The 27,986-nt window shown below is 44.3% G+C and overlaps 1 protein-coding gene across 1 annotated transcript; it reads right to left on the reverse strand.

Annotated features, from left to right (window-relative positions):
• Positions 1 to 424: 424 nt before the first annotated feature.
• On the reverse strand, positions 425 to 27,930 carry RDH10 (retinol dehydrogenase 10). The gene is made up of 6 exons (XM_068165897.1): positions 27,230 to 27,930; positions 26,548 to 26,786; positions 5,778 to 5,876; positions 4,301 to 4,446; positions 3,854 to 3,985; positions 425 to 1,826 (listed from the first exon to the last, which is right to left on the reverse strand). The coding sequence occupies exons 1-6, from the start codon at positions 27,516 to 27,518 to the stop codon at positions 1,703 to 1,705; spliced, it is 1,029 nt and encodes a 342-aa protein (XP_068021998.1). The 5' UTR covers positions 27,519 to 27,930; the 3' UTR covers positions 425 to 1,702.
• Between the last annotated feature and the right edge of the window lie 56 nt (positions 27,931 to 27,986).

The following is a 27,986-nucleotide window of genomic DNA, read 5'->3' on the forward strand; positions in this document are numbered from 1 at the left end:
AACAACACTGTTCTCCACCCAGACTGGTGGCTTTTATTTTTCATGTGTGCTATGCCTAGATGCAGTAGTAAGGACAGGAACTGCAGTTTCAGTGCAGTTTTTCAGTCCCCTAAAGCTGCAGCCACCCCAGGCCATTTTTCTGTAGATCTAAACAAGGCTCCACAAAAAAATCAAATTTATGTTCCTCAGAAGCTCCCTGGCCACTTACTTTGTTGATGAGTTTAGGAAAGTGTCAGCTCCTGAAGGCTAATTGCAGAGGACTTCCTGATAGATGTGAGGTGGCAGCGGAAGCCATGCAGCTGCCGAAGTGGAGACAGGAATTGAGCAGTAAATATTTGAAGGGTGTGGAGAGCGAGGAGCTACAGAACAGGCACAAGTAGTTTGCATGAGTTTGGTCTTTAAAAGGAAGCATTCCAGGCACAGCTTTAAGGAAAAGGTGGCTCACTTTAATAACCACAGGCACTGGTCACTATTTAAACAAGACATTCTAAAAAAGTAATCACAATTTGCCCCATAGTAGTTTACAAGTGGATGGTATACATTGAGATACAGAGGTAGAAGTTCACTTTTACAATGCTTCACTACTACAGATTACCAAATTCAAGGCACAAAATTGTTTGCTTTACAAAAAATACTGTAAAAATGTCATTCACTGTTCTACAATGTGAGTACAACTGAAAGAAAAAAAATCTTCACACTCTTCTTTATTCTGCAGGTCAACTTGCATCAGGCATTATTCTACTTTTCCTTTGCTAATAATTGGCATTTGACCAGCACTTACATAAACAGCTTGCATCTCAGCTGAGTTGCTTTGTCTTTTAGGCATGAGTCCAGTTATAGAAATGTAATACAACAGCTTCCCTGGGGGGGGTGGGAGAACTCTGTCAGAAGTAAGAGTAAGTAGGAAGAGAAAGATACAGTTTGTAACTGCAGATTGGACTCTGACATACAGAAGGAAACAGAACAGAGCATACTTCAAATCAAGTGACTTAAAAAAAAATCAGTTCAAACCATAGACTTCATTCCTAGAAAAGCAGAGGCCCAGGACTAGTTTGCTCTGAGCATATTTGAGACATTCACTGGCCTTTGAATCAGCAGAGACGTACAAAGTCCTTTTTCTCTCTGCTGAAATAGAACACACACAGTTGCTACAATGGAGCGACGTCACAATTTGGCCATGTGTCCTTCCCAGTGCTTGGGTGAACAAGCAGAGATGCATTCAGAAACTGGAATTTGCTAAAAGGTCATGAGCAGTAGCTGAAGAATCAAGGTTCCCCTCCCTTCTCATTCCCAAATAACAGAGGGAAAGACAGCTCCTGAAACACTGCTTTGTGGAGCTGGAGAGGGTGCTTAGGGGCCTTGGCAGGCTGAGGAAGAGATCTCACACAGTGCATCTCTACAAGAAGTATCGTGACTGGTTCCCTGTACATACAGTGATATTCTAAAGGACAATGGTGGCAGCTACATCATAAATTCACTTTGCTTACCTATCACATTTTCCAAGTATTCTAGTCAGTTTTTATTTACAGTATATATAAAAAACTCACTGCTTTTTTTAGAGTTCAATACACAGGTTTAGGACTCAAGAGAATGCCACGGCAAGACGTCGACATTTGCATCTGTCAGATGCAAGTGCACTTCACCATTCAGTCATATAACATGATCATATTCACCATCACACCTCAGTCCATCCAAAATAGTGTCAAATCCCATTTTTTGCTTCATTGTTGTTTGTAGCCTGCTTCCTCTGAGCAATGAAAGGGTACATACACTTGTCTGCTCCCAGGAATCGGTACATGCACACCACCGCTTCAAAGGGCAGAATGCTGGCAAAGAGAGGTCAGCAAATGGTTACAAGACAGCACAAACAAACCTCTGCTTACGCTATGTACTCACTCTCCCTAAAAGGCACAGTCACTATGGGGGAGGCTTCTTAGAGACTTGAGTGATTTTTATTTCACAGGGGTACTTAGAGAATTGCAATTCTAAAGTCTTAACCACACAGGCAAGCAGGAAGGAGGAAGAAGCTATTTATTCACATCCCTCCATCTTAGGCTAGACTTTCTGCTGCTACTTTAGAAGCAGTGTGATGGCCTGTTTTAAATGGGGATGGAAGGGCAAGGGAATCACAGAAGGCCTAAAAAAGCAAAGCATCAGCAGAGGTCATCAGACATTTCAGATATTCTTTAATGTAGGATTACTGCTAATGCCATTCTTTGATTACCAGATGTCTAACAACCTTGACTTACATTCTAAGCTCAATCATCCATCCTCAGAGAGTGAGGTCTGAAGAGAGATATTTCCCTCTCCCCCTCTCCAGATAAAGTTCCAAGAAGTGACCATGTGATAGGTGTACTGGCTACAGACCCTCCTCTCCCTCCCAAATCCACAAAATATTACTTCTATTTTAAGTGCAGTGCTCACAAGCCTTAGTAAAGGACTAAGATGGGATTTCCTCATTCCTGGAAATAGAGGCAGACATTCAGTGGAAAGCAGCACACACAATCCAGCCATGAGGAGTACTGACCACTGAAGCACTGAGAAGCAGACGTCACCAGTACAGGTGTCCTCACTGCCAGCACTACTGCTTGTACAGTAGCCACTGGAAGGCCTTTGATCTGAGTGCTGCTGCCTGGGGCATGGATTATGCTGAAGCTTTGATCTCCCTATTGGAAGTGAAAGTGTTGAACCAAGACAACCCGAAGGCCCTTTGATGTGACTGTTGCTGCATAAGGCACTGCTTGTGTAGAGAGCACTGAAGCACTCTGAGCTTCTAAGAAGTCAGTTCCTAAAGATGCTGACAGTGGCCTTGACTTTCTGGAGAAGTGACACATACATAACTCTCCTCCAGGGAAGTGCTGAGCAGTGAAGGCTCCTCTAGTCTTTGGTGAGCCTATCCACCATAGGGGACTCGACACAGAGAAGAGCCACTGCCTTGCAAGGGGAATAAAAGTCCCCAGGATTGTCAGTTTCAGCCATCCTTTGCAGAAAGAAGAGGCAATGCTACCTTCTACAAGCCAGAGATTTAAAAGGATACCAGAGCTGTGAATCTGCTCTCTAAAGCAGACTGCAAGTGATGCTGCATCAGCAGGTCTGAGCCAGCTCCAGTAGCATCATGCAGCACTGAACTGTTAGCCTGCTTACTAAAGAGCGTTTTAGTCTGTGCCTAAAAAATTTTCTGCAGCTCTTGAACAGAAAGTGATAGAATGTAAATAAATTACCATTGGATACAAAAAGGAAAATAATGAAGCCTAAATAACCCCATGGGACAGATGTCTAACATAAGTTAGTAATGCAAACTAGCTCTCTTCTCTCTGGCAGATACTAGCTCTGGCTTCCGTGGGCTTTGCTGACCTGGTCTGGCAATTTTATGTTGGGGATAATTTCAACCCACCACAGAGAGCTCCCATCCAAAAACTGTCCTGTGTTAGACAGAACAAAGGACACAAAAGCAGCCCTTCCTCCAAACTTAGGCTGACAAGGGATTTTCCATTTCTCCATCCCAACTGTGCAAGCTCTGGAGAATCTGCAGGCAGGGCCTCCCACACACCGGTTCTACAGACAGAGCTGGAGGTTACTCTACTGGCAGCTGCCTCCTTCCTCAAGAGGAACCCAAACAATAGAAATAAGGCTGTTGAAAAGAAAATAGGGTTCTAGAGGAGGGAAAATGCCAGAAGGATAAACCAAGGTTGCACAATACATGAGATCTCAGGTTTATGGAGCCTCCCAAGCAGGCCATGAATGACCTCTGAACTCTAACAAAAGAGCACCGATGGCCTGTGGGGGTGGGAGGCTGCTTGTACCCAGCAAGTGGCCGTGGCTCACGTGTTTGAGCTGGCAGGGCAGCTCCTACCTTTTCATGAAGGTGACCATATACATGAGGCGAGGAGTGCAGATCATCGGCTGGTCTGTGAGGATAGCTCTCATAGCCTGCTTCACACAGTATTCCGGTTTCAAGGGTGGAAGGAAGGGCTCGATTTCTTTCCTGAGAGAGTTGATTAAGACATATAATAAGACACAAAAAGGACTGCAGGCTCAGTCAAGACTTCATTTACCCTTTTCTTCGGAATGCCTCAGCAGGAACAAAGACTTCCCACTTTTCAGATTCACTCTTACGTCACAAAGAATATAGCTCAAAATTTGTGTTGCCTAAGTACAAAAGGGCAGAGTCTCTTTTCAAGTTTAACACTGGCACATTAAAGCAAATCTAATCATTAATTTAATGCTTTTATGCAATGGTTTAGTTACCTGCAAGCACTTTTACGACACTACAAACAGAACAGAAGGAAATTTTACTCACCTGATCCTGCATCCTCTAAACATTCCTGTATCTACAAGGTAAGGGCAGACCAAAGTTGTTTTGATGCCATCCTTTTCAGCAGCCTTCAGTTCGTGGCTCAAAGATTCATGGAAACCTACAGCTCCAAACTTGCTGGCACAATAATCCTGTGTCAGTAATGAGGAAAGGGAAAACATGGAACTTAAAAAGGACATTAAAAATTAACTGTGCTCAAAGCCAAAACATAGCTGAGGTGATTCTGCAGAGGTTTTCAAAGCAACAACAAAAAGGCACCCAGTGACTGGAGCATCACATCAACTCATTTATCACTTTATTTTCAAGGCAATTAGTACAGCAGGAAAGCTGAAGGTAGGAGGATATTACCTTGGATTCAAGTCTTTGAACCAGGCAGGCTTCACAGGGCAAGTTACTCCAATTACCAGCTTGCTTAATATCAAATGGTACAACAAATGACTGAGACACCCAATCCCACCTTGAGTCAGATATGAAAAGGTTGGAGGGCTGGCAGGGAATAGATGTCAAGTCTTAAATGCTTTGCTTTTCAAGACAGCTTCAACAGAAGATGCCATGGAGATGTGAGAGCATTGTTTGTTTTTCAGAAGTGCATACAGCTTGTGTATCAAAAGCAGTATGCTCAGCAACATGGAAAGTTATCTGCATAGGCAGCAGCAGCTGAGCTTTCTCTTGGAAGCCCGACTCTGCTGGTGGTCACACCCACAGACTAGGGAATTCTTTGTAGTTTTCTGAAGACAGTAAATACTCCACAGAGCCTGAAGTTACACCAGCTTCATTCATTTGTTACGAAACACTGCAGCTTAAGGTCCAGGCCTGAGCCTTACCAATCTGCAGAGAAGTCTGTGCTGCTGGGGCAATGTGGCCATTATTCTGCTAGACACGTTCATTAGTTTTCACTGACAGAATGCTTTTTGTTCACACTTGTATTTGTGCTAGTGACCCAAAAAGCAAGATGAGTCTCTAATACTAACCTAGTTTTATGTACCCAGCAAGTTTCACAAACTGGTGCTCTCAAAGAGCTGCTAGCTATGAGACAATCCAATGCTTTTTAACCAGGAGCCCAGTGAAGCACAGAGCCATATATTCTGGATGAAAGGCTGGCAGCCATTTCCTCACAGAAACAGGAAACCTTGCCTTAAGCTTAGCACTGTAGATCTTGACAGGAGTAGGTAGGTGGGCACCTCTCAGGTTCCTTAAATATATCAGGCAATTCAAAGATCATTTAGCATTCTGAAATCCTTAGCCAACTCAGGATTCCTCTCAAAGCAGCAAGTCTACATGCAAAGCAGGTGAATACAGTGTCTGCTCAAGTCCTGTGGATCCCACCCAGGAAGTCATATGCTGATGCGGTACTTGGCACCATAGCTTCCCACTATCTTTGAAGATTTGACTTAAATTTTCTCTAGCTGATAAAACAAAAACCTTATCCTAAGCAAGAAGTACTAATTATAGTCCAACAAACCTCCACTCCTGCAGTGCTGAACAATCCCAAGGAACTTGCGACTGTCACAATGTGTCCGTGATTCATTTCCAGCATCTTGGGAAGGAATGCTTTAGTGGTCTAGAAAGTCAAAAAACAAACCAGCCAACATAAGAGAAATCAGCCACCAACATTCTTCATTAGAGATAAGTGATCAAAACCTCTCCATTCATTATCAAGGACTGTGAGGTATGATCACCACAAAGCTTTTCAACTCCAGGTTTGCCAGCAGAAAATCTGCACCTTCTTTGTGAATTCAGACAACAAGGATTGCAGACCAGAAATCCTAAGGTTAAAGGATCAGTTGAGCTCAGACATGTTTATTCTTCTGCAAGAGATTAGTTATCAGGAGGAGATAATTTGAACCTAAAATGGAAGTAACTTTTTTTCCCCCCCCTTAAGACAGAAAAAGGAATGCAAAGTGTTTAATTGCACCATCCAGCCCATCTCTTAAGAGCAGTGCTGATTATCAGCTCGTTATTGGCAGCATGGTTTGTAAGCTAGATATGGCTACTTTTATCCCATTAGCTCATCACCCTGGGCATTGTACTTTAAAACAGGTACAAGGGGAAGAGCGTTTGCTGGTGTTACTTTTCACATGTAATGCAGTAAATAGCTGCTAGCCTAAATTATTTTCCATCTTTATTAGCATCCATAAACATTGCTTTAACTAGAAAAGACATTTCTGTGAGCAGTTATACTTTTCTGTTATCAGTTCCTCAAGAGCTTCAAATGGAACCCCAAAGCAAGTCTCCAGGTGAAACGACGATTTTAGCCTTTGGTGCTTTGGTAACAACAAAGTTGGTTTCTGTTTGCAAGCCCAAGATTTAACACCTTGAAAAATTAGATTTTAAGCAGTAAATTGTAAGTATTTGCTAGAAGATCACTCCTGCTAGAACCCTGCTTTCGCCATATGGTTTTAGAAGCTGACTCAACACTTAATTTAAAAAGTACTGAGCAGAGCACCATATATGCTAAATGCTAATGATAAATTAATGGAGTAGTGAAATTGTATGAGTAGCTCAGACCTCCCCCAGCTTCCAGGTTGCCAGTGTACTATGAGATCATTTCTAAATAGCCAAAGAACTTCAGGCAAGGCTTTTTAATCACAGCCATGCCCAGTTGCTATATACATCTCTTAATGACAGAGCTGTTCTTTCCTGATTCGCTGAGTACCATGAATGCTGGAGCCTCCCAGAAATCTGGGCTTCCCCTGTCACTTGGATCCAAACAGAGCACACAAATGCCCCTTCAGTATTTGCTGCTTGCTTGGTCGTTGGTCTGAGTGGAGTCAGCTGCATTCTTAAAGAGACATGCAAGCTGTAGCTGAAGCCATCTAATTCCATTCTTATGCTGTCTGCATTTTCCAATCCCAGACGTCAGGACAGTTTTGCTCTAATGATTTTCACATGTTCTTGTACAACATTTTTGCCTGCAGGTGTTAAATGACTAATCCAGACCTCTTAACACCACACAAAAGAGTGTTTTCACACTGTCCAGCTGGCAGAGGAGATTAACAGACCTCCTCACTCCTTGCCTTTTCTACTGTTGATTCACACAGCTCCTAGATTCTGTCATAACTGCAATAATGAAGCTAATTATAAAAATAATCTGAGCAACTTGCCTTGCACTTGTTTGCTTACTCATGGCAGGGATCTCTAAACCTCCCATAGAGAGCCCTGGACAAGAGTTTAGTTTGCTGTTAAACTAAGCTGTGCCAGGCACACCAAGTTTCAGCCTCTCCTCTTTGTTGCATGGCAACAAAGGCCAGCCCTCAGAGGGCAGTGCCACCTGGAAAGGTGAGAGGCACTTGGCCAGCACTGAAGTTGTGCAGTATGGTGTTTGTTGAACACCAGCCCAGCGATGGGGGGTACACTGCCTGGACCCTCCATGCTATCCCTGTAAGAGCTCTATGCTCCCAACTCAGTCCTACTCACAAATTACTCCCCTCTGGAGCATGTCAGCTCCATCAGCAGTTCCCACTCATGCCTCAGCTATCTGTCCACATCACAGAGTGACTGATTGCCACCTCGTGCTGCCAGAAAGCTTGACAATGCAAACTGAAGCCCTGGCTGAAAACCACAGCAACTGCAGAAAGGAAGGGGCACTCATCTTGGAGTTTCTCTTGAGGGACTGAAAGAAGGGGGAAAAAGTAGTAATAGATTTATTTTCCTACCACTTCCAAGACATGAGTCAGCCTTTCCTTCAGGAGAAGGGCACCATGCTTTGCTATGCCACTGCCTTTTTTTTGTTGTTTTCTCCTATATTTTTCTTTTTTTAATTGTGAGGAACTATTATGTCCATAAACACCTATATTTAAGCTGAAGAAGAGAATTCTCCCAGGCATATACATATTGGGCTACAGAGAATAAGTAGAACAACCAGCAGCTGTCAGAAAGCCTGCACTCCAACACAACAATTACAAAGACTGAGTTTTCAGGGCTTGTGACGTTTTCAACCAAGGGGAAAGTGGCACATGAGGAACAAGTCCTGCTGAGGACACTTTGGATGACATCTTTGGCAGTTCAAGTGCAGACTCAACTCCCAGCAGCAGGACTACAGTGACTTCATGTATGTCATCTCTTAAAAGGCCATTTATGGCCCCACATGAAAAAACACAGCTCCTGTGCTCTGAAGACAATTAGCAATTCAGGGAAATGTTTGCATGTTTCAGTGTTCTGAAGCAGCCTGTTCAGAGCAGGCCCTGTGCTTTATCATGAGATATTACCCTGCAAATCCATTTAAAACCTGAAGCTGAGGCAGTCTATAAAGATAGCACAACTGTTATATATAGAAAGCTTAGCAGTCAGCTATCAACATCTCAAATCTCAGAGAAAGTCATCTTGGTTGCTGCCATTCTCCAGCCATCTGCAACATCTGGGAGTCAGTACTGGAAAACAAGCACTGTCAGAGGCAGACACACCCTATGGGGGGATGCATTTCCAGCCTCAGAGTGAAGACTTGCCCACTGCTCCTCCCAGCCACCTCTTGCTGGGAAAAACAAACCCCCACTGAAGTTACTCTGTCACAGTATAAGCAATCCCCAAAGCAAGCAGTATTCTTACTGAACCTCCTTCCTAGACTGAAGCAGCTTCCTCCATACTCTGGTCCTCAGTTTTTCTGCCTGCCACAAACCAGATCAGCCTAGTTTCTTGTTCCTAGATTCTTTCAGCTTCAGCTACATCTGCCTACCAGACCTGAAGTCTTCTGTGCGCTTCTTGTGCTGCTGAGAAACTAGTTAAGAGTTTGGCCAGCTCAGGGCAGGATGCCTCCTGGGTGGCCTTCCCATCTGGAGTTTGTCTGAACAGGTAGCACAGCCCACATCAGTCTGAGGTGATGCATGGCCATGCTAATCCTCCATTAAAAAAGAAGTATTAGAAGACACCGAGCAAGAAAAGTGTTTGGACCATGGCGTTAAAGGTCACGAACCAGGCCCCCAGAATAATTCAAATCAACTCAAGTGATTTAATCAAACTATCTGCCTTCCAGTTTGATGCCTTGGCTTTTGGTTTTACGTCTCACAGCTGCAGAGGAAGACACATAACCAAAACATTTAAGTACTTAAAGTCAGAGCTGAGTCTCTTATTAATGACAAACATAAGAGACTTCTCGACACTGAGGAGAAACTAGCAAGCAGAGTAGAGTGGCTCAAAGGAATCATTGTGATGCATCAGGGAGGTGTTCAACAGCACAGAAGTGAAGTTAAGCATCCTCTTCACTCAAAATTAGGTGCTGCTTCCCTTTTCTTAAATAGAAAAAAGGGACACACACACACACCCCCAAAAGGATAGTGCAAACATACAGATTCCAGCCTACATTTCCAGCCTGGTGTAGCCACAGCAGCTAGGCAGGCTAGCTAGAACATGGGAAGCTGCTGTGAGCAGAGCACAAAGCCAGTTTTCCAAGCGAGTTTAACCTGTCATTTTTTTGGCACCTGCAGATCAATTCCCAATCTTTTAAGCATTTCCCTCTATGCTTCTGAATATCCCAGCAAGAACAAACTATTCCCAGTAGCTGTAACCAAACATTTCATGTGCACACAGCTTTAATGACTTACTTCTCACAAGTGTGAAGCTGAACAAGCATTTACATGTCACTTCATAGCTTTCGTAATCTGTTCTCAACATTTTGGTTTACGGCAAATTAACTTCTAACAGTCTAGCGCTTCTTCCCTCCCCTTCCCCAAATTCTTTAGTCCCATTCTTAATGAAACAGAACTCAAAAGATTGTGCAACACAAAGAGCAGCCCAGCTGCAATGTCAAGACAAATTAGTCTAAATACGGCAACTGAGAATATGAAGAAGTTACTGTGTCGGGGAGAGTGATTTTTGTAATTAAATTTTGGATTAATTATTCTTAAGGAGGAATGCAAGTGCCCAGGGAAAACAATGTCAGCTGTATGCAGCTCAGGACAATGGGTGCTGAGTGCAGAGAGCACAAAGCGTGTGCTCCCTCCTGTTTGTACCAGAGAAAGCAAGCAAGTGCGCAGGTACCACACATAAGGTCCTTTAAGTTTCTGGGTTCCAATGCAGTCTTTTCATAATTTCTGCCTTCTCTCCATAAGTAAGCTCCTGTACTGGCAGGCAGGAATTCCTTTATGTCAAAAGAAAAGTTCCTTGTCCTTTCAGCCCCTTCAGGTAAGGAGGGCAGAGCATGGTTTTCCCCTGGGGCTGATCAGAGTAGGTGAGTTTACCTGACTCCAGCTCTCCACACCAGTAGTGTAGTGGTGTAGCAGGGAAGACATCTCCCAAGCCACAGCTGTTCCTGACTGCCAGGACAGCTGCATGACAGTGCAGGTAAGGCAGCATTTGGGTGAATGTGTTGTTTCATCTGCATGTTAAACACCACTTGGCCAGACCCAAGCAGCAAAATTGGTGCAATTAGTCAAGGACTCATCCAGACAACTCTGGGAACTAAGGTACCAGAGATAGCAACAGCCTGGTGTCATGCTAATGCTAATGCTGGACTACTACTCTCATACAGCAGTGGAGCCAGTGACAAGAAAATGTTTTTGTCTATCCTCTTGCCCCCTTAGCTTCTTTTCTTCCAATTCTTCTTCACAGACCACAGCAGGACATACTGCAGGTTCTCCTAGGCCCATGCATGACCACCACACTCGAGGTTCTAGTCCCATACAGAACAGCATGTGGCCATCACTCCAACACAGAATGAAACAGATATCCACATGCCCCAGTTTCTCTTTCCCTTCCAGTAGCTGAGAAGGAATGCAGGAAGGTCCCTCTACATCCTCTGCTGTGGCAGCCTTGCCATAGCTCTGTCCAAACTGGGTAGCACTGGTACTGCTGTGTGTTAAAAGGGAAAGAAAAGTGCCTGGAAGGCAGAAATACTCCACAACAAGCTTATCAGTAAATACTCTGAAGTTATTTTCAGCTACAGCCATATAGCCCAGCTTATTTCAGAGATAAGCACTTGAAGTTTTATAAACACAGTAAAACTTCACTTGCAGGATTTCAGTAAAAGCTATCCCCAAACAGTTTTAGAAGAGGCCTTGAAAATCCTACATCTGTGTCACTTCCAACCAAAACTTATTCGAGTTAGAGGCCAGAATATCAAAAGTGCCTTCTCATCCACCACAGCATGCAGTTACAAGCCTAGATGTAGCCATTTACTTTCCTTCTAACTTTATTTGGTTCCAAGGAGAAATGAGAATGACTTGTCACTTGCACTATCATCTCAACTTCCCCCAGAAGCTCTCTGCATCCTTTTTACATTCCATTTCTCTCAAATATTAGGTTAAGGTGAGATCAGTAACTGCTCCTGAGCTGAAACTTGAGAGACCACACAGCACAAAGGACATGGCTGCCTGTAAGTCTGAATACAAAAAGCAGAAAGAAATCTACAACTACTGTTGACCTTGCTAACATGAGGTGTCCTTTGAAGGACCTCAGATGTCTCTGCTGACTGTTTTCAAGAAGCTCTGGGCCCCTTCTGGACAATTAGCCATTAAGTAAATGTTAAAATAGCTATGGCAATCAGTACTATTTCTGATCTTTGGTTTCTATTGTCAGGAAGTGATAATGAAAAGTAGGCCAGAGTCACACAGTCTTCCTCAAGTAATGAATTAACAGACATTTCTCTGGACTTGTGATGGGTCTACCCAGATCCTTTGGCACCAAAAAGGATCAGGAGATAAACCTGACATCCCCAAGCCAAACTTCCAGAGACAGCTGTATTAAAAGCACAAAAGAACACCATTCAGTGATTGCCCTCATGTGTGCCCTGCATTCACCAGTGCTAGCTAGGCCTTCCAACATTTTATCTCAAAAAGAGATCCTTAGTTAGCTCTTTGCAGGCAACATAGCCTTCTATTTCTCTATTTTATGTCCTTCACATAACCCCTCAGGTTTGGGGCCATGTGGATTCCTTTACTATTGAATTGCAGCTGCAGTTACTATTTAACATAGATGCACAGCAATAATGCTGCAGTTTGCCTTGTAATCAAGAGCCCTGGGAAGAAGATGATAGACTTAAACAGAAGCCTGTAATGATGAGGAGTAACAAGGAAGGAAAGCCACAGCCCCAGACCCAAACCTCTGCAAGTGAAGGATATCCAAAGTCTGAAGATCTACCCAAATTAAGAGGTGAAGATAAAGTGAATACTTTGAAGAACTAAGTCACAATGAAATGCAACATAACTTGAAACAGGAGTTGATTTACAGGGCATCTTTTTTCCTCTCTCCAACTCTACACTAAACACTGCTTGGAAGTACATGAAGTCTTAAAAAAACCCCCACCAAACAAACCCCAAGTGCTTAAAGTAATGGCTTAATTCATTATGAATTCACATGAGTAATTAACATTCCTGCTTTCTCCAGCTCATGACTGATGCATACACAACCCCCCCTGTTTCTCAACAAAGTATTTAATCAGCTGAGAAGCACCAAGATTGTACCACACTAGATTAAATCTTATTTACTGGAGTTTGCAAGTGGGTTTCTTAGCAGTAACAAACAACTGTCATGCTACTAAGTAAGCCACAGGCCATGTCTACATTACAACCTTGCTCAGTATTTGTACTATTTAAGGTGCAGTTCCAAAATGGCTTCAATTTTCAAAGCCAACAGTTACCACTGCTTCCTCTGAACAAGTCAGTTATTGTGCACACTTCTCTTACATGGAGTCAATGCATGTTGAGTGCATCAGGAGAAAGCTGAAACTGAATTAAGTAGTTTCCTTCATCAGAACCTAGTGCCAGCAAGCTGTTTGCAGTCGGCAGACAGTAAAGATAAGATAAGTAATGCTATTTAAAAAACCCCAAACCAACAAAAACAGAGGAAACTAATACCAGTACCTATCTCTCAAACATTAATCACTGATTTCCACCCTTTACTACTCAAACTAATTATGCCATGCCCAGGGCAAATGAACATTGCCTGGCTAAATTGCCTTTCCTATAGTTTGTTAACAAGGCCCAGCTGAAAAAGGGTTGCACCTCCAGAGAGTGGGATAGGAAGAGCTTAGGGAAGGCCATTGCAACAGGAATTTTTTACTGTTGCCTTATGCCACTACATTGTATCTTCCTTCCCTTCTATGGGCTTCCTTTCCTGTGATCTTGGGTAACTAAGACTGGAGTAAAAGGCAGCTTGGTTCTCCCTCTCATCCGAAGTGCAGGTTAAGTACGCAGGAATACTACCTAAATAATACATTTCCTGCTTCAGAAATTTTCCTCCTTGACAAAAGCCAAGGTTTCTTGTGATGTGCTGCTAATCAAACTCCCAGCTCTTACAGAAAGCTTTTCTGTACTCTCCACCACAGCATTGCTCTAGGTTTTGAGTGTACTTTTAATCAGGGCAGGGGCTCAGGCACGTGTAACACAGTCAAAGCTGGCCTTGATTTCTCTACCATTTCACTTCTGTTTAGAGGGGTCACTACTTCATAGGCATTCTGGGCATGAAGAAGTTCAAGCATTCCTTGTTATTTCTCTACCAGCAAGTGAAAGTTGGAGCCTTCCTCTTACTGCTATGCACTCTCCAATCTTCATGCTTCTGAGAACTTTTGTCCTCTCTTTAAGAGGAAACAGATTTTAGATTTACATGCTTTTAAATTTGTTTCCACCCTCAGTGTCAAGCCTGTCATGTAAAGTGTCTGATCTTTCTAATGACTATGCCACCAGCCATTTCTGTGGAAGTACCTAGCTGCCTTTAATGGACATGCCATAAGGCAACCAACTTGTCTGCTTTCATCTGCACTTGCAGATACCACTTCACTGATGTCTAACTTCCTACCTATGCAGCAATACATATTGTTTCAGTCACTGATAGTACATTTAGAACTCTCGCCCCCAAGTCCACACATCTTCCCTTCCCTATGGCTATGAAAAACAAAGCACATTCCCACAGGCTGCTCAGAGAGGCTATGAAAAAAAATCTCCATCCCTGGAAATACTCTGAAGTTGTTTGGACACAGTCTTGAACCACTGGCTCTAGGTGACCCTGATGACCCCCTTCCATCCTTAACCATTCTGTGATTCTCCACTTAAGTACACCTACTCCCTGTTCAACAGACCATTCCTCTTCCTCAGGAAGACAGTGACAAACCAGAAGAGACCTTGCACTCTTTACCTCTGTGTTAACCATGAATTTATCAACTCATGATCTTAACTAAGTGGGAAAGATGCTGATTCCTTTGCCTTATCTCTCCTGTATCGCCCCCTACACTATAATAAATTATCCTCCTCTGAGACAGCATCTGTTCTACTTCCATTTCCCCTTCTCCTTTGGTCTCAAGCATTTTCAGCTAGAGAGAAGGTCCAGTGAAGCAGTGCAGAGCACCCAGATGAATTTCTTGGGGAATTAACAGGTTTCCAGCTGAGTTCAGAACACACACACCACACTGTTTTCAGAAATTAACCACCTTCCCCCAGCTGCAAGATGCCTTCCAGTAACACCACCCTCTGGCCAGCTTCTGAAGGGTATTCTGAGCCTTCACAGGCAATTCTGCCTGCTTGGAATTGTAATGTTTACACAGGTTGGACAAAACAATCAATTCGGATCCTCCACAGCTAGCACTGAATAGGGAGGAAGATGGCATCTCTGCTGGAGCAGAGTGGAAGTGTAGAACATAAATTGCCAGTGACATTTGCTGTGGATTTCAAATGCCAAACTACTCTAAAAGCTGAAAAGGCTTAGTAGTAGCTAAGATGGCATGGAAGAGAGCTGCTGGAGGCCTAGCTGTGTCTGCACCACACAGCAAAAGAAGCAAGGGACAAGCCTAGGGTGCAGTGGAACTCAGGAACAAATATACACATGCCAAGCTCTGCAGTCAGCACAAATTTAAGGCATAACCAAGCATAAGAACTGAGCTTGCAAAGTACTTAGGCTCAAATGCTGACCTCTTGCTTCCTGCCCAAAGGCAATTTCTTATACTAGTTGATATTTATGCTCCCCAGATACCAATCTCATACTCTCTGATTATCACAGCTACCAACTGCTATTCAATTTTAAGCAAATATTAGATGGTTGGCAGCAGGCACTGCAAAGGAACACAGTTTAAAGGAAGTAAATCCTTCTGCTCCCATCTACCATGTCAGCATTTGAGCGTTCCAAACACCCCAGTTTAACACAGCTCCAACACAGCTGTGACAGGAGCTGAAGTTACAATCCCAGTAGGTATCACTATCAACCTCCTATTCCTCTAACTTCGCAGTTCTCCAAATGTCAAATCTGAAACTACTGGTGAAGTGATGTAAGAAATTAACACTTGGGTACTCTTTCCACAAAAGCCAGTTTGAGCTCTGTTGAAGCCAAGCCACTAGAAATTCTGCTTTGTTTATATACCAACAAATGGCCACACAGCATTTCAGAGCTATGTTGACATTAGGGTAACAAATACATTAGTCCCTCATCTTCATTAGCACAAACTTGCAGCAAATGTCCAACCATTTGGAGAGCTGGGTTTTATTGCCAGCTATTTGATAATCTTAACAAAAAGGCAAACATACTCCTCTGAGTCAGCAAAAAATACAAACAACAAATTTGTTTGGCAAATATTAGATAAGAGGTCAGAACAGCCTCTTCAGTGACCAAGAACACAATCCAGCTTTCAAATACACATTTTTCTCTAGCTTGCCATCAGGTAAGTCATCTTCTGCAGTATTTAGTAAAACTTGGTATTTTAGTCTGCATGTTTCCAAAACATTACTGGAGAATGGCACTGTCAGAGCTACTTATGGAAAATATGGAGTCATCATTTGTGTTTTATGATTTATGTACCAGCCTTTGCAAGACATTGCAAAACAGAAGACAACTGTCTCACATGTTCTAGACACCTTAAAGAAAATACCTCCACAGAACTGCAATTGCAAATGAAAGCTGACTCACTTTTACTTATCTCCAACTCAGCCACTGGGTCATTGCTTTGAATCAGTTATTTGATAAGAAGGAAAGTGAGTGTAGCACAAAAGGAATGAGATTAGAAGTTTCCTTTTCCATGGAACAGCCTTCCTTAGTGGAAACAGAAGAATAAAAGAGATACTACAGTTGAATAAGCATCCAAGTTTAATTAGGAAACAGCAAGAACCTAGGAGGCTGCAGCTTCTCACAAATAGGAAGCAGCATTTTGAAGTTTGGAGGTTTTCACAAACCCAAGGCATTCCTTTAGCACACCTGCGGAAGAAAGAGGGCTGGAAAACAGTCTCAGCTGGCAAACTTTTGCTTCATATGCCAAAGGCTACAATGGCAAAATATAACTCCAGCTAACAGAGTGATCAAAACAGCAACTAACAACGTTCAACGATTCTGCCTGCACAGGCGTTTTAACCACACCGCTCGCTTTCCTGGGGCTGAGGTCTCGAAGACAGAGATACTGCTTTCCATTGCCTGCAGCAACTATGCTCATTCCCCACAAGCTAGAGCTTGGCCCTGGCCTGGTTTTTCCACACTCTATGGATTTCCAGAGAAGTCAGACTGCAGTAGGCACAGGGATCGCTGCTATGACAGCAATCATAGTATTGGTGGCAGCCAAATCAGCCAGAGTTGTTAACATTATTTAATGTGTTCAGAAAACTGACTTACCTTTATCTAGGGGCTTTTAATAGTGTGCACTCAAAACACTGCTATCTCTTCAGAAGCTGGCTTGTCAACACCTGTGGTGGATTAGCTATGGATTGGAACCATTTATGACTTCTTAACTATATAGAGTTTGTAAAATCCTATCCCAGAGAATCTGTGCAAGAATAAGCTATCATTAGACAGCTGCAGAGCTCTTGTTTACAGCTGTATGGTTCTATCCCTATTCCTCCTCACCCTTTCCCCAACACACATGCCCCACACACTGGTTAGTTGAAGTCTGAAATGTTGATGAAATGATTCTAAACAGAAAAACTAATCAACTTGGCCAAGAAAATGAATAACTTTCCTTGCTGCCCACCAGACAAGCCAGCGAACTGAACGGGCTCACCAAAGGATATGATGAATACCGAAGACACATTGAAGGGGTGGCCACATGTGACAGTTTGCCACCACAAAGCTGGCCTCGCAGTTCCATCAAATGCACTGGGTTGGACCTTTAAATGTCACCTAATCAAACACCCCCTGCAGTAAGCATGGATGTCCCCAATTAGATCAGGTTGCCCAGAGCTCCATCAAGCCTGACCTTGAATGCATCCTGGGACAGGAGGCTTCCACCACCTCCCTGGGCAGCCTGTTCCAGTGTTACACAGTAAGCCACCAGAAAATTTGGACAAGTTACTTTTAAGTGTATATCAAAGCACTTTTCCAAACTGACACTGAAAGAGGAGTGCTCAAAAAGCTGTCATACAAGTTCAAACAGATGGCAAAGCAGGCAGCACCATGGCACATTTAGGTGCAGAATTCAACAGCCCAACAAACTTGAATTTCAAAAGGCTCACACCAAGCCAGTCACCTCATCTCCACAGCTGTTCCAGCACTCCTTGGCCTACCATGCCCTCCCATCCCAGTTGTGGTAACTCACTCATATCAAGTGTTAATTTGACTGGTATATAAATCATTATACTAACATAATTATTTACAAGAACAGAGTGTTCCTTTAGAAGTGTAAGCACAGAGGCAAATCTCTCTCATTTGTGACATGTCCTCTTTCAAACTAACCCCAGAGAAAGAGATTCTGCCAATCTCCAAGTCTCACCTACATTGTAACTGCATACAGCACTGCCTGTAAACGAGCTTCAGCTTGCCTTTGCCTTTTCCCCCCAGAAGACAGACAGGTATCAGTAACTTAGTTTTACCATTGGTGTGAAGAGCTAGAAAACCTCAAAAGCCAAGGGAGCAAAGTTTATCATGAGCAGTGCTCTGGCTTTGACATACAGAGGACTGAGGAAAAGTTTAGCACTAAAGATACATAACAACCCCCTTCCCCCCCCCCCCAAAACCCAACCATCCCCCCACCCCCAAAAAAACCAACCCACCAACCAAAACCAACCCATAAGGGCAATCAAAGCGTGAGAAGCCCTGGGAAAGAATAACACTTCACAGACGTTGAAAATATTTAAACCCAACAGCTCTAAAATGGCAGAGGTGGCTGTAGAAAGCAGAGCATCCATCTTCCTTCAACCTGTCTAGTCAGGATAATTGATGACAGAGCTGCAGAAAAGGATTGCTCACCCACACAGAGCAAGACAGGTCAGTTAAGACAGGTCCTAGGCAGTGATGCCAGTTCTGGGTTAGGAGGCCACGTAGCCACATCAGGATTGCTTTTCTCCACAGCTGAGCACACAAACATGCCTGCCCTCTGCAAGTCTGCAACAGTGGCTTGGCTGTTACAGAAAGTTAGTAGCTTAATGAGGGCTTATTAACTTAGCTGCTTTTCAGAAAATAAAAGCAGATGATCCTTGTAAATAGAAGACTGACACTTCTAAACTCCCCTGCCCTCCTAACCTCCACAGGACAAGAAAGGCACACACACCATCCTTCAGATTACTTGACTGAAACAGTGAAAAGTCACTCTGCGCTTCTAGTGAACTTAGGCACCACACAGGCAAAGACTTGCATTTCATTCAGGGTTTTCCTGTACCCTCAAATCCTTCACAAGGAACAGCACAATATCAAAGTCAGTGCAGAAAGGTTTTGCTTATTCAACCTACTTCATTCCACAAGAGCAGGAATTTAATCATCACACTGATCACTCATTCAAGACCATTCCTTCAGAGTAGATTAGCAATCCTGAAAGCATTCATAGGGTTTGATAGCACGTCTGTGATGCTCAGAAAGAAGTCTCTTCCAACCTTAGTGAAGTGCAATTCTCCCAAAGGGCCTTACTTTTGCAAGCTAGGCTGCTATTCCAGCTCATTTAGATGGCTGCAGAATTGCAAGCTACTAATAATTGATTAATACTTCAAATAGTTTGGCAGTCTTGGCATGGCCTCTTCAGAACAACTTTCTTTTCTTTCATGCATCTCTCACATTGCTTTTCTGTGAAGCACGTTACTGTTTGCACCTGAACTCTTCAAGGTTCACATAGTTTAATACACAGAAGGAAAAGGTTGATCACACCTTATCATGGACACTAATCTACAAAAAGCATGGGTCACAGTCAGAGTCTCTGGTTTGTGCTCTTTGAGACTCTAAGGTCTGTGCACCAAATGGTGCAGCAAATTAATTTCCAAAGCATGCCTGAGAGAAGCTGGGGCAAAGGCTTGGGTGCAACTGAAGCATTTTAAGGGGAAGATTCTGAATGGACCTCTCATATTCCTTAAGTGATGGGGATGAAAAATCAAACACTACACCATTTAAGAGAAAACCAGGAAATGCATGAATCCAGCTGCTGTCTGAAAAAGAAAAACAAGTCAGCATTCTCCTCCACACAAGGAAGATGCTCTAGCACAGCAAGTACATGTAGGACAGTAGGCTGTCCAAAGAATCTTTGGTGCCATCTTCCCACTGCTCTGATGGAAGTGTTGCCAAATAAACAACACATGAGTACTATAAGCAGTTCTGCTCAGAATCCTCTATAAGCAACTGCTCATCTATCAAGGTACAGAAGACAATGAAGAACCATGACTGACCAGTCTCAATGGACCTCAAGGACTAAAGATGAGTAACTTGTGGAATAAGCAGACTTTGGTGGGCATCAGTCTGAGATCCAAATTATAGGTGCTCAAATTTATAGGATTCCTCCACAGGGTAGCTGAATGGGCATTTGGTGTGAGACTGAGACCCACCTCCCACCCCATCCCAACATGAGTAATGATCATAGAATAACAGAATGTTAGGGGTTGGAAGGGACCTTCAGAGATCATCCAGTCCAACCCCCCTATCAGAGCAGGATCACCTAGAGTAGGTCACACAAGAACTCATCCAGGTAGGTATTGGATGTCTTCAGAAAAGGAGACCACGACCTCTCTGGGTAGCCTGTTCCAGTGCTTTGTCACCCTCAAAGGAAAGAAGTTTCTCCTCATGTTGAGATAGAACTTCCTCAGTTGCAGCTTATACCTGTTGTTCTTGTCCTACTATTGGGCACCACTGAAAAGAGACTGGCAATTCCATTTTGACATTCATAAAACCTCAAAAGACAGCTCACTTCCACATGGGTATCTGAAACAGAAATACCAACAGTACAAACCTATCCATGCCTTGGACTTGTATCAACATCTCGTTCCTTCCTGCCAGGAACAAGTAACAGATGTTCATCCACTGGTGATTCTTCCACACACTTCAGATGAGCATGTCCCTGAAGGGCCATTTTTATCTTCCTCATGTCTGCTCTGAAACTGATATCAGATTGCTTCTACAGCCAAAGCTTAGACATACAGGTACCCGAAGTAAACAGTCTGGGTTGGTGACACCCAGGAAACATCAGAAAAATGAAGTGATCACTACAGCTACACCAGGACTCCAAGGGTAGGTTACAGACATGCATCAAATGCAAAACAGATTACAAAACTAAAAACTGCATGCTGGTGACAACTCTGCTTGTACCAGGCAAGCTCCTGGTAGACCATAAAATAAATCTGAGGAAAGTTCTGAGCCAGTAGTCTTGTGCCCACTCATCTGCCAGAAATAAACCAAACAAATTCAGGCTGGGCAGAAAATGGAGAGAGTGCAGCACTGAGGAGAAGGACTTGTGGGTGCTGGGTGATGAGAAGCTCAACATAAGCAGGCAATGCACACTGGCAGCCCAGAAACCAACCCTCTCCTGGGCTGCTCCCCAGCAGTGTGGGTAGCAGGAAGGGGATCCTGCCCCTTTGCTCCACTCCAGTGAGAACCCACCTGGAGTCCTGCATCCAGCTCTGCAGCTCCCAACACAAGAAGGACATGGCAGACTGGGTCCAGAGGAAGCCACAAAGATGATCAGAGGGCTGAAGCATTTCTGCTATGAAGACAGGCTGGAAGCATTGGGAGTGTTCAGGCTGGAGAATAGAGGCTGCAGAGAGACCTTCGAGCAGCCTTCCGGTATTTGAAAGGGGCTACAGGAGAGCTGGAGAGGGACTTTTGACAAAGGCATGGAGCGATAGGATCAAGGGTGATGGTCTAAACCCAGAAGTTGGATTTAGCTGAGACTGTGAAGAAACCTTTCCCTATGAAGGTGGTGAGGCACTGGAACAGGTTGCCCAGGGAAGTTGTGGGGGCTCCAACCCTGACATAGTTCCAAAGCAGGCAGGATGTGGCCTCGAACAATCTGGTGTAGTAGGTGTCTTTTCCCATGGCAGAGGGGTTGGAACTAGATGATCTTAAAAGTCCCTTCTGATCCAGCCCATTCTGTGGCAATATATATGCAGCCATTCATTTTGTGAAGATGTGTTGAGTGCATTCCCTCAAACTGGCAAAGAGCAGCTTTCTGGAGCATGTATCTGGATGAGGACATTTCCTCTATTTTCTTGAGGGATGAACCCAAGAACAGAGCCATAGCAAAGCACTTACAAATTCTAAGTGCAACTAATAGGACTATTTCCATAGCTAAGAGTATGGCTGCTTTTCCCTTCCTATCCACCACCCAGCATGCTGCCACAGCATACAGAACACATGCTGTCCAGGGTCCTTCCCTGGGGCATGCAGTTGGAATAATTTTGCAGAGAGAGTTAGTTTTCAGGATACCTTTTGTGTTACATGTAAATATCTCACTGGACCCTGACACAACTCATTTTTCAAAGAAAAGAAGTCAAGAACTTGTAGATTAAACTTTACAAGTAAATTAATCTATCTTAGGAAAAAAAAGTAGCTGTTTCCAGTTATCCAAAATATTAAAGATAGCTAGCTGGCCTGTCAGTGGAATATTGTATCTATAGAGACAAAGACAAAAATCAAAGTGCACGTCAACAGACCACAAGACTCAGTCTGGTACTGGTTGAAATAACAGAGCTTAAGGTGTCTTTTCTTCTGTAGAAGATTCACTAAGCACACAAATGCAATATTCCATATTTAAACCAAAGCTATAGGCATAAGAAAGCTTTATTTAATACCAGGGAGGCTGAAGAGACCAGGGTACCAGTAAGTACTTACAGGTAGTTATCTGTGAGCCATTATTATTTTCCAAGGCTTTAGCAATCCTGTCAGCCTAATAAATATAACAGCTGCATAAATAGGTATTTAACTCAGTAACTCTCCATTACCTTTCTTTCCCAGGTACACTTATGAATGCCCTAATTACTTGAGTAGTATTTCCCTCTTTCCTCAGTATTTGTCTCTTCCTGTACCAGTGTTAGGCCACCCCAAAGATCATTCAAAAATCAAGTAGTTTAAGTGAATGAAGATAACTACTCCAGTTCAGGCAGCTGTACCCAGCTCCTCACACTCAGACCCCAGTCTCTCATTACATGGATTTTTGTTTATTAAAAATATGACAGAGCTGGAGCTGAATGCTTTTGCTTCCCCCTTTTGGTAAGTTGGAGAGAAGTCCTCTAGGAGGAGAAATTGCAGCCGAAAGTTTTGGAGGAACCACATAGCAGGGAAATGCAGATTGCTGTTCTCTCAGATCTCAGCACTGAAGATCTGGTACAGAAGAGCCCGGCTGTCACACAACATCCCAGATCCTGGTCATCACTTAGTCCCTACCCCTCCAAAAGCCCCATTCAAAAACCACATCTAGGATTTCCTAGGCACTATGCTGAAGCACAATATTGATACCTGCTTGCCCAGTGATGGCGTGATTCTTCCAGAAAAAAAGTTAGAGTAGGCAGGTAATGTCAAATTGCCCTGAAATAAGCTTGTGCAGCAGCTTCATTAAATGCAGTTCCACAATCTCAAGTACAGTATTTCAATACTTAAGCTTGATTGTGAGACCACCAGAAAAACAGTGTTGTGTTCCTATGGGTGCTTAAAACTTAAAGCAACAGCTTTAGCTTGTGCTGTGATTTAGCCTTTCTCAAATCTGAAACTTGACATATCCCAGAAAGATTATTTCCTCATCTGCAGAAGTTTCTCTGTAGTAACTGACAAGTGCAGTTGAGTAGGTTCTTATTCTCCCAACAGCCTGGCAGGAAAGAGCATTACACTGCTGCAGCAGCTTTATGCATCTGCAAACTGTAGCAAACCAGAGCTGGCTTGTTTCAAACTAGAATGGATTTTGTCCCTTTGCTTTCAATATCAGAAGCATTCAAGTTATCACAGCATGAAATAACAGGCATTTAATACTGCAGTGGATTTTATGCTGTGGAAATTGCTACATGATGCAGTGGTGACATGTTTATACAGAACACTCACAGGAAGGATTATACAAATCATGAATGTCAGCAAAATGGAAAGCATCTGTTTAGGTTGTGGCACACTGCTAAGACTCTCCTGACTGCCAGTCTGTGATATGGTGCACAGCCCAGCTGGAGTCACAACAGTAAACCAGTGACAGGCTGTCATGACACTGCCTACTGCGGAAGTTGGTCGGTCTTCAGATCATAGCTAACATAAAACAAGCTCACATCAGCTGCACTCTGCACAAAGCAGGCAAGCAATCTTAGTGCAGATGTTTCAAGGGCATGATACTAGAGACCCATTCTAGGGCTCATGTAGAAGCACACTAAGGCTTGATTAACGGTCAAGGAATGAGCAAATTTCCCCTGCCACGTATTTAAAAACCCACAGCAACCCCAAAGCCCAACAGAACTCCAGAAGGTACAGACACTCCACTGCTGAAGCAATCTTACATGGAAGACTCACGTCTTCATGAAACACATTTACATGCTTTTGGATGAAACACCCTCCAAGAATAGTTAAAAGCCTACATAATACTCTAGAGCACTAGCTTTGCCTTTGGACCACCAGCTCAGCTGACACAGAAAAGACTATCTGTGCAAAATTTCACACATTTAGACACATTGTTCTATTTAAGTTAGCATTGCCTCGCATCAAAAAATATTGGCTTCAGCAGCCCATTCAGATGATCTCTTATTAACTACTATGGCTTTTAACAGAAGTCCACCCACTGCTGGCCAAGCCAACCTTTTCTGGGATCACGAAGGGAAGCACAAGGAAAAAAAGCTTTGCCAACAGCAAAAAAAGCAACCAAACACCAAAACAAGAAAGGAAAAGCAGAGCAGACATGGGATCTGTGTACATATGAACAGATCCTCAATTACATAAAGGGCATTGACTGCTCCTCAGAGGTCTTGGCTTAAGCTTCAAGTTCCATAGTTCAGATCTAGATACACTATCTTAAAAATTGTTCCATTTGGAAAAGACCTCTAAGATCAAGTCCAACCATCAAACTAAGACCACCATGGCCATTAAACCATGTGCCAAAGTGCCATGTCCACGCATTTCTTGAACACCTTCAGGGACGGCAACTCCACCACCCCCCTAGCCAAGCCAATTCTAATACCTGACCACTCATGCAGCAAAGACATTTTTCCTTACCTTCATCCTGAACCTCGCCTGGCACAATTGCAGGACATTCCCTCTTGTTCTATCACCTGATGCTAGAGAGAAGAAACCACCTCAAACCTCCTCTCAGGGACGAGGAGAGAACAATGAGGTCTCCCCTTAGCCTTCTCTTCTGAGGACTAAACAACTCCTCTTCCTTCAGATGATCCTCATAAGACTTCTCCAGACCCTTCACCAGCTTTCTTGCCCTTCTCTGGACATGTTCTGGCACCTCAATGTTCTCCTTGGAGTGAGAGCCCCAAAACTGAACTCAGTATTAGAGGCATGGCCTCCCCAGTTTTGCATACGGGGGAACAATTATTGCCCTGGTCCTGCTGGCAGGAGTTTGGGGGGGGGTTAATTTTAAAGTTATTTCACATTGTAACATTTAGAGAGAAATTAAACTGTTGTGGAAACCCAGTCATAGCAATACTAGACCCTAAGTTTAGTTTTGTGTTACTGTAAGTCTCAGAACACACAGAGCGCTTTAAAAAGGCCTCTGAAAGGACAATATAAAAGCGTATGACTTAGGCCTGAAGGAAGAACAGCTGGAGGATTTAGGATCCTCCCATATTTTAATTAATGGTGATGTCATAATTTAGAGTTCTTGGAAACTTTGTCAATTCACCATTTAAACCACATCAATAACACTCATGAAATGTAGCACACATCTCTGCTTAAGCATCAATTTAACTTTCCTGTCAGGGAACACACAGAGCTCCTGCCTTAAGAAATACATGAGCTTTCTCTGAACCTTTCAAACCTGCCTTAAAATATACTTCCAGGGTTTGAAAGAGCTCCTAAATACACTATCTTGTGTGCACCGAAGTTTAAAGCACTCTCTGCAAGCTTTACAATACATTGGAAAAAGGCTGCTCTGCCATTAAGCGTTTCACAGTGCAGACTGGAAGGGGCTCCTTTAGGGTTATGAAACAGCATTTCATTTCCACAAAAAAAAGTTAGGTTTAGGAGGGCCTTTTATATTTTGAAGATGAGACAGTTTACAAAATTTTACTAAGAAAAGGTAAAAGCAGCCAAAGAAGGCTTAAGCTGAAGTATATTTCACATTACTTAATCCTTTGATTGTTATGCAAGTGTATTTCATAACCTTACTTGAAGGCCCAAGGAACAGTTTTAGTACTAACAATGGGCTCAGTCTGACAGCTAATGCCAACCCAAGTGTGCATCGTGCCCTCCTTCAATACTCCACACTATCATGAGCTTAAAAATAAACCACAGGGGAAACCAAGGGTTAGAAAGACAAGAAAGATCACATAGCTTGTTCTCCTTGATTAACATCTGCCAGTTATGGAGACATCACCCCAGACACCGTATTGAAGATTTTCTTACATCTACTGGCAGTCCCCAGGGAAAGCTATGAGAACAACTATGCAGGACTCCTGAAAAAGTGTTTGAGCTTGATTTCTTGAGAAGTCTTTTTTGCCTTTCCTCCCAGCCCTCAAAAGGAATAATTTGCTTCCAAGGCAATTCAAACAACATTTCCAGCAGGGATTTTAAAGTGTGGGTTTTGGTGGTTCCCTCCTCCCTCCCCTCCCCTCCCCCCCCCCCCAAAACGTGTAAGTTTGCTATTGTAATCATCATTAAAACAGCATCTTAAAGCTGCTAACACGCTGTCAGGAGACTATGGGAAGACTGAAAAGTCATTCATTAACAGTACCAAACTTTAAGCAGACTCAGAGGTTACACTTGCAAAATGTTTTATACTAAGGGCAGCAGAAAAGGTCACAAGAGTTAAATTTTAAGATTTCACAGTGGATATAGCCGATTTAAAACTATTTGTTAGTAATTTTAATACCCTAAAATGCTGTTAAACAGAACAGCAAATTTAAGATGTAAAGCCTTTGAAGCATTGAGTTTGCAAACTAAAATAAACAAGTGCAAAACTCAACCATACAGGAGTTAAGGGACAGCAGGACAAGAAGGGGCAGAAAGTTTATAGTTACCCAGAAGTGTGCATGACAGTTGACCATCATGGTCCTCTCAATAAGCTCATCAGGACACTCCAGAAGATGGTGCCCAGAGACCACGCCAGCATTGTTAACCAGGACGGACACCTCACCAACCTCCTTGCGGACCCTCTCAGCTGTGGAGTAGACATTTTCTCTTTTGCCCACATCACAGGTGTACGTGTAAACCTGCAAGTTGCAGTGGGGCAGCGCATCTTTTTCTCCATCTCCAGATACTAGGGAACAGAAAGATAACAGGGCAGAGGGAAGAAAAGTTCTTACTCGTATCTTGACATGTAAATAAGTAATCAAATGAGAACAGCGAATGTGTGTCCATTACAGCGAAGCGTCTATTTACTTCGGTGTCATCGTGGCATACGAGGACTCGTTTATTTCCTATTGCTAGCAAAACGTTTTCAGCGGAGGAACAGGTTTTAAAGCTGCCGTTGAAGCCCAAGACTCCACGAAGCAGGTCTCTGCTCATCGCTCCCCACCGGTGCCCCGGCGGGCTGAGATACCGACACTGTCCGCTACAGGTGAGAGCGGCCCGGGCTGTGTCTCGCCGGACAGGCGGCCTTAGCCAACTCTCCCCCGCGCCGGGACAGGGCCGGCGACTTGGCAGGTGAGCGGCGAGGGCCGGCGCCAGCCCGCGGAGCCCGGCCCAGCAGAATACGCTTACCTCTGGGAGCGGCGGCGGCCGCCTCGGCCATCTCCCGGTAGATGTGTCGCACCATGCCCGCCGTCTCCTCGTTGCTCTGCGTGTTGATGTCCCAGAGCACCAGCAGCGCCCGGCGCCGGGCAAACTCCAGCGCGAACAGGCGGCCCAGGCCGCTGCCCGCCCCGGTGATCAGGCACACCTGCCCCGCCACGCTCTTCTCCTTGGGCCGCACCAGCCACTTGGCCGCGGCCAGCACGAAAGCCCACAGCACTCGGAAAGTCACCACGAAGAGCTCCAGCAGGATGTTCATACTGTCGGGGGACCCGCGCGTCCCGGCACGGCCGCCCGCGGAGCCGGAGGGGACGGACGCCGGCGGCGCGGAGTTTCCCAGCGGCGGAGGCGGCTCCTCCTCGCCGCCCAACTCCCCCTACCTGGGGCCGCCCCTACCCAGGATCTCCTGCTGGGCGCAGGGAGACAGACTGCGCTCCCACCGCCGCTGGTCCCAGCGCACCGCCCAAGGCAGGGTTTCTCCCCCTCTCCGCGCCTCTCGCGCTCGGAGCCGAGCGCTGCCGCGGCCCCGCACCCTGCCTCAGTCACACGCGCAAGCAGGGAGCACAGACTCAGCGATGCCCGCCTGCTGCCGCCACCTCCGAGGCGCAGAACAATCTCACCGCCACTGGCATTGAGCATCTTACGCGCTCAACCCCTATATAGGGCGGGCCGGGCGGCTGGGCCCCTCCCCGCGCCGGCACAGCCCTCCCCGCAGTGCCGGGACCCC

The sequence above is a fragment of the Melanerpes formicivorus genome, unplaced genomic scaffold (genome assembly GCF_026170545.1).
Source record: "Melanerpes formicivorus ecotype bairdi unplaced genomic scaffold, bMelFor1.0.p_v2 SCAF_94, whole genome shotgun sequence".
Lineage (NCBI taxonomy): Eukaryota > Metazoa > Chordata > Aves > Piciformes > Picidae > Melanerpes > Melanerpes formicivorus.

What these genes read in the sequence shown, in the direction of transcription:
- RDH10 (XM_068165897.1), bottom strand. Translation starts at nt 27,518, where the DNA reads ATGAACATCCTGCTGGAGCTCTTCGTGGTGACTTTCCGAGTGCTGTGG. An exon ending in TCAGCACTGCAGGAGTGGAG is followed by an intron (nt 4,447 to 5,777) that starts GTTTGTTGGACT and finishes TTACTGACACAG; the next exon opens with GATTATTGTGCCAGCAAGTT. An exon ending in ATGGTCACCTTCATGAAAAG is followed by an intron (nt 1,827 to 3,853) that starts GTAGGAGCTGCC and finishes TCTCTTTGCCAG; the next exon opens with CATTCTGCCCTTTGAAGCGG.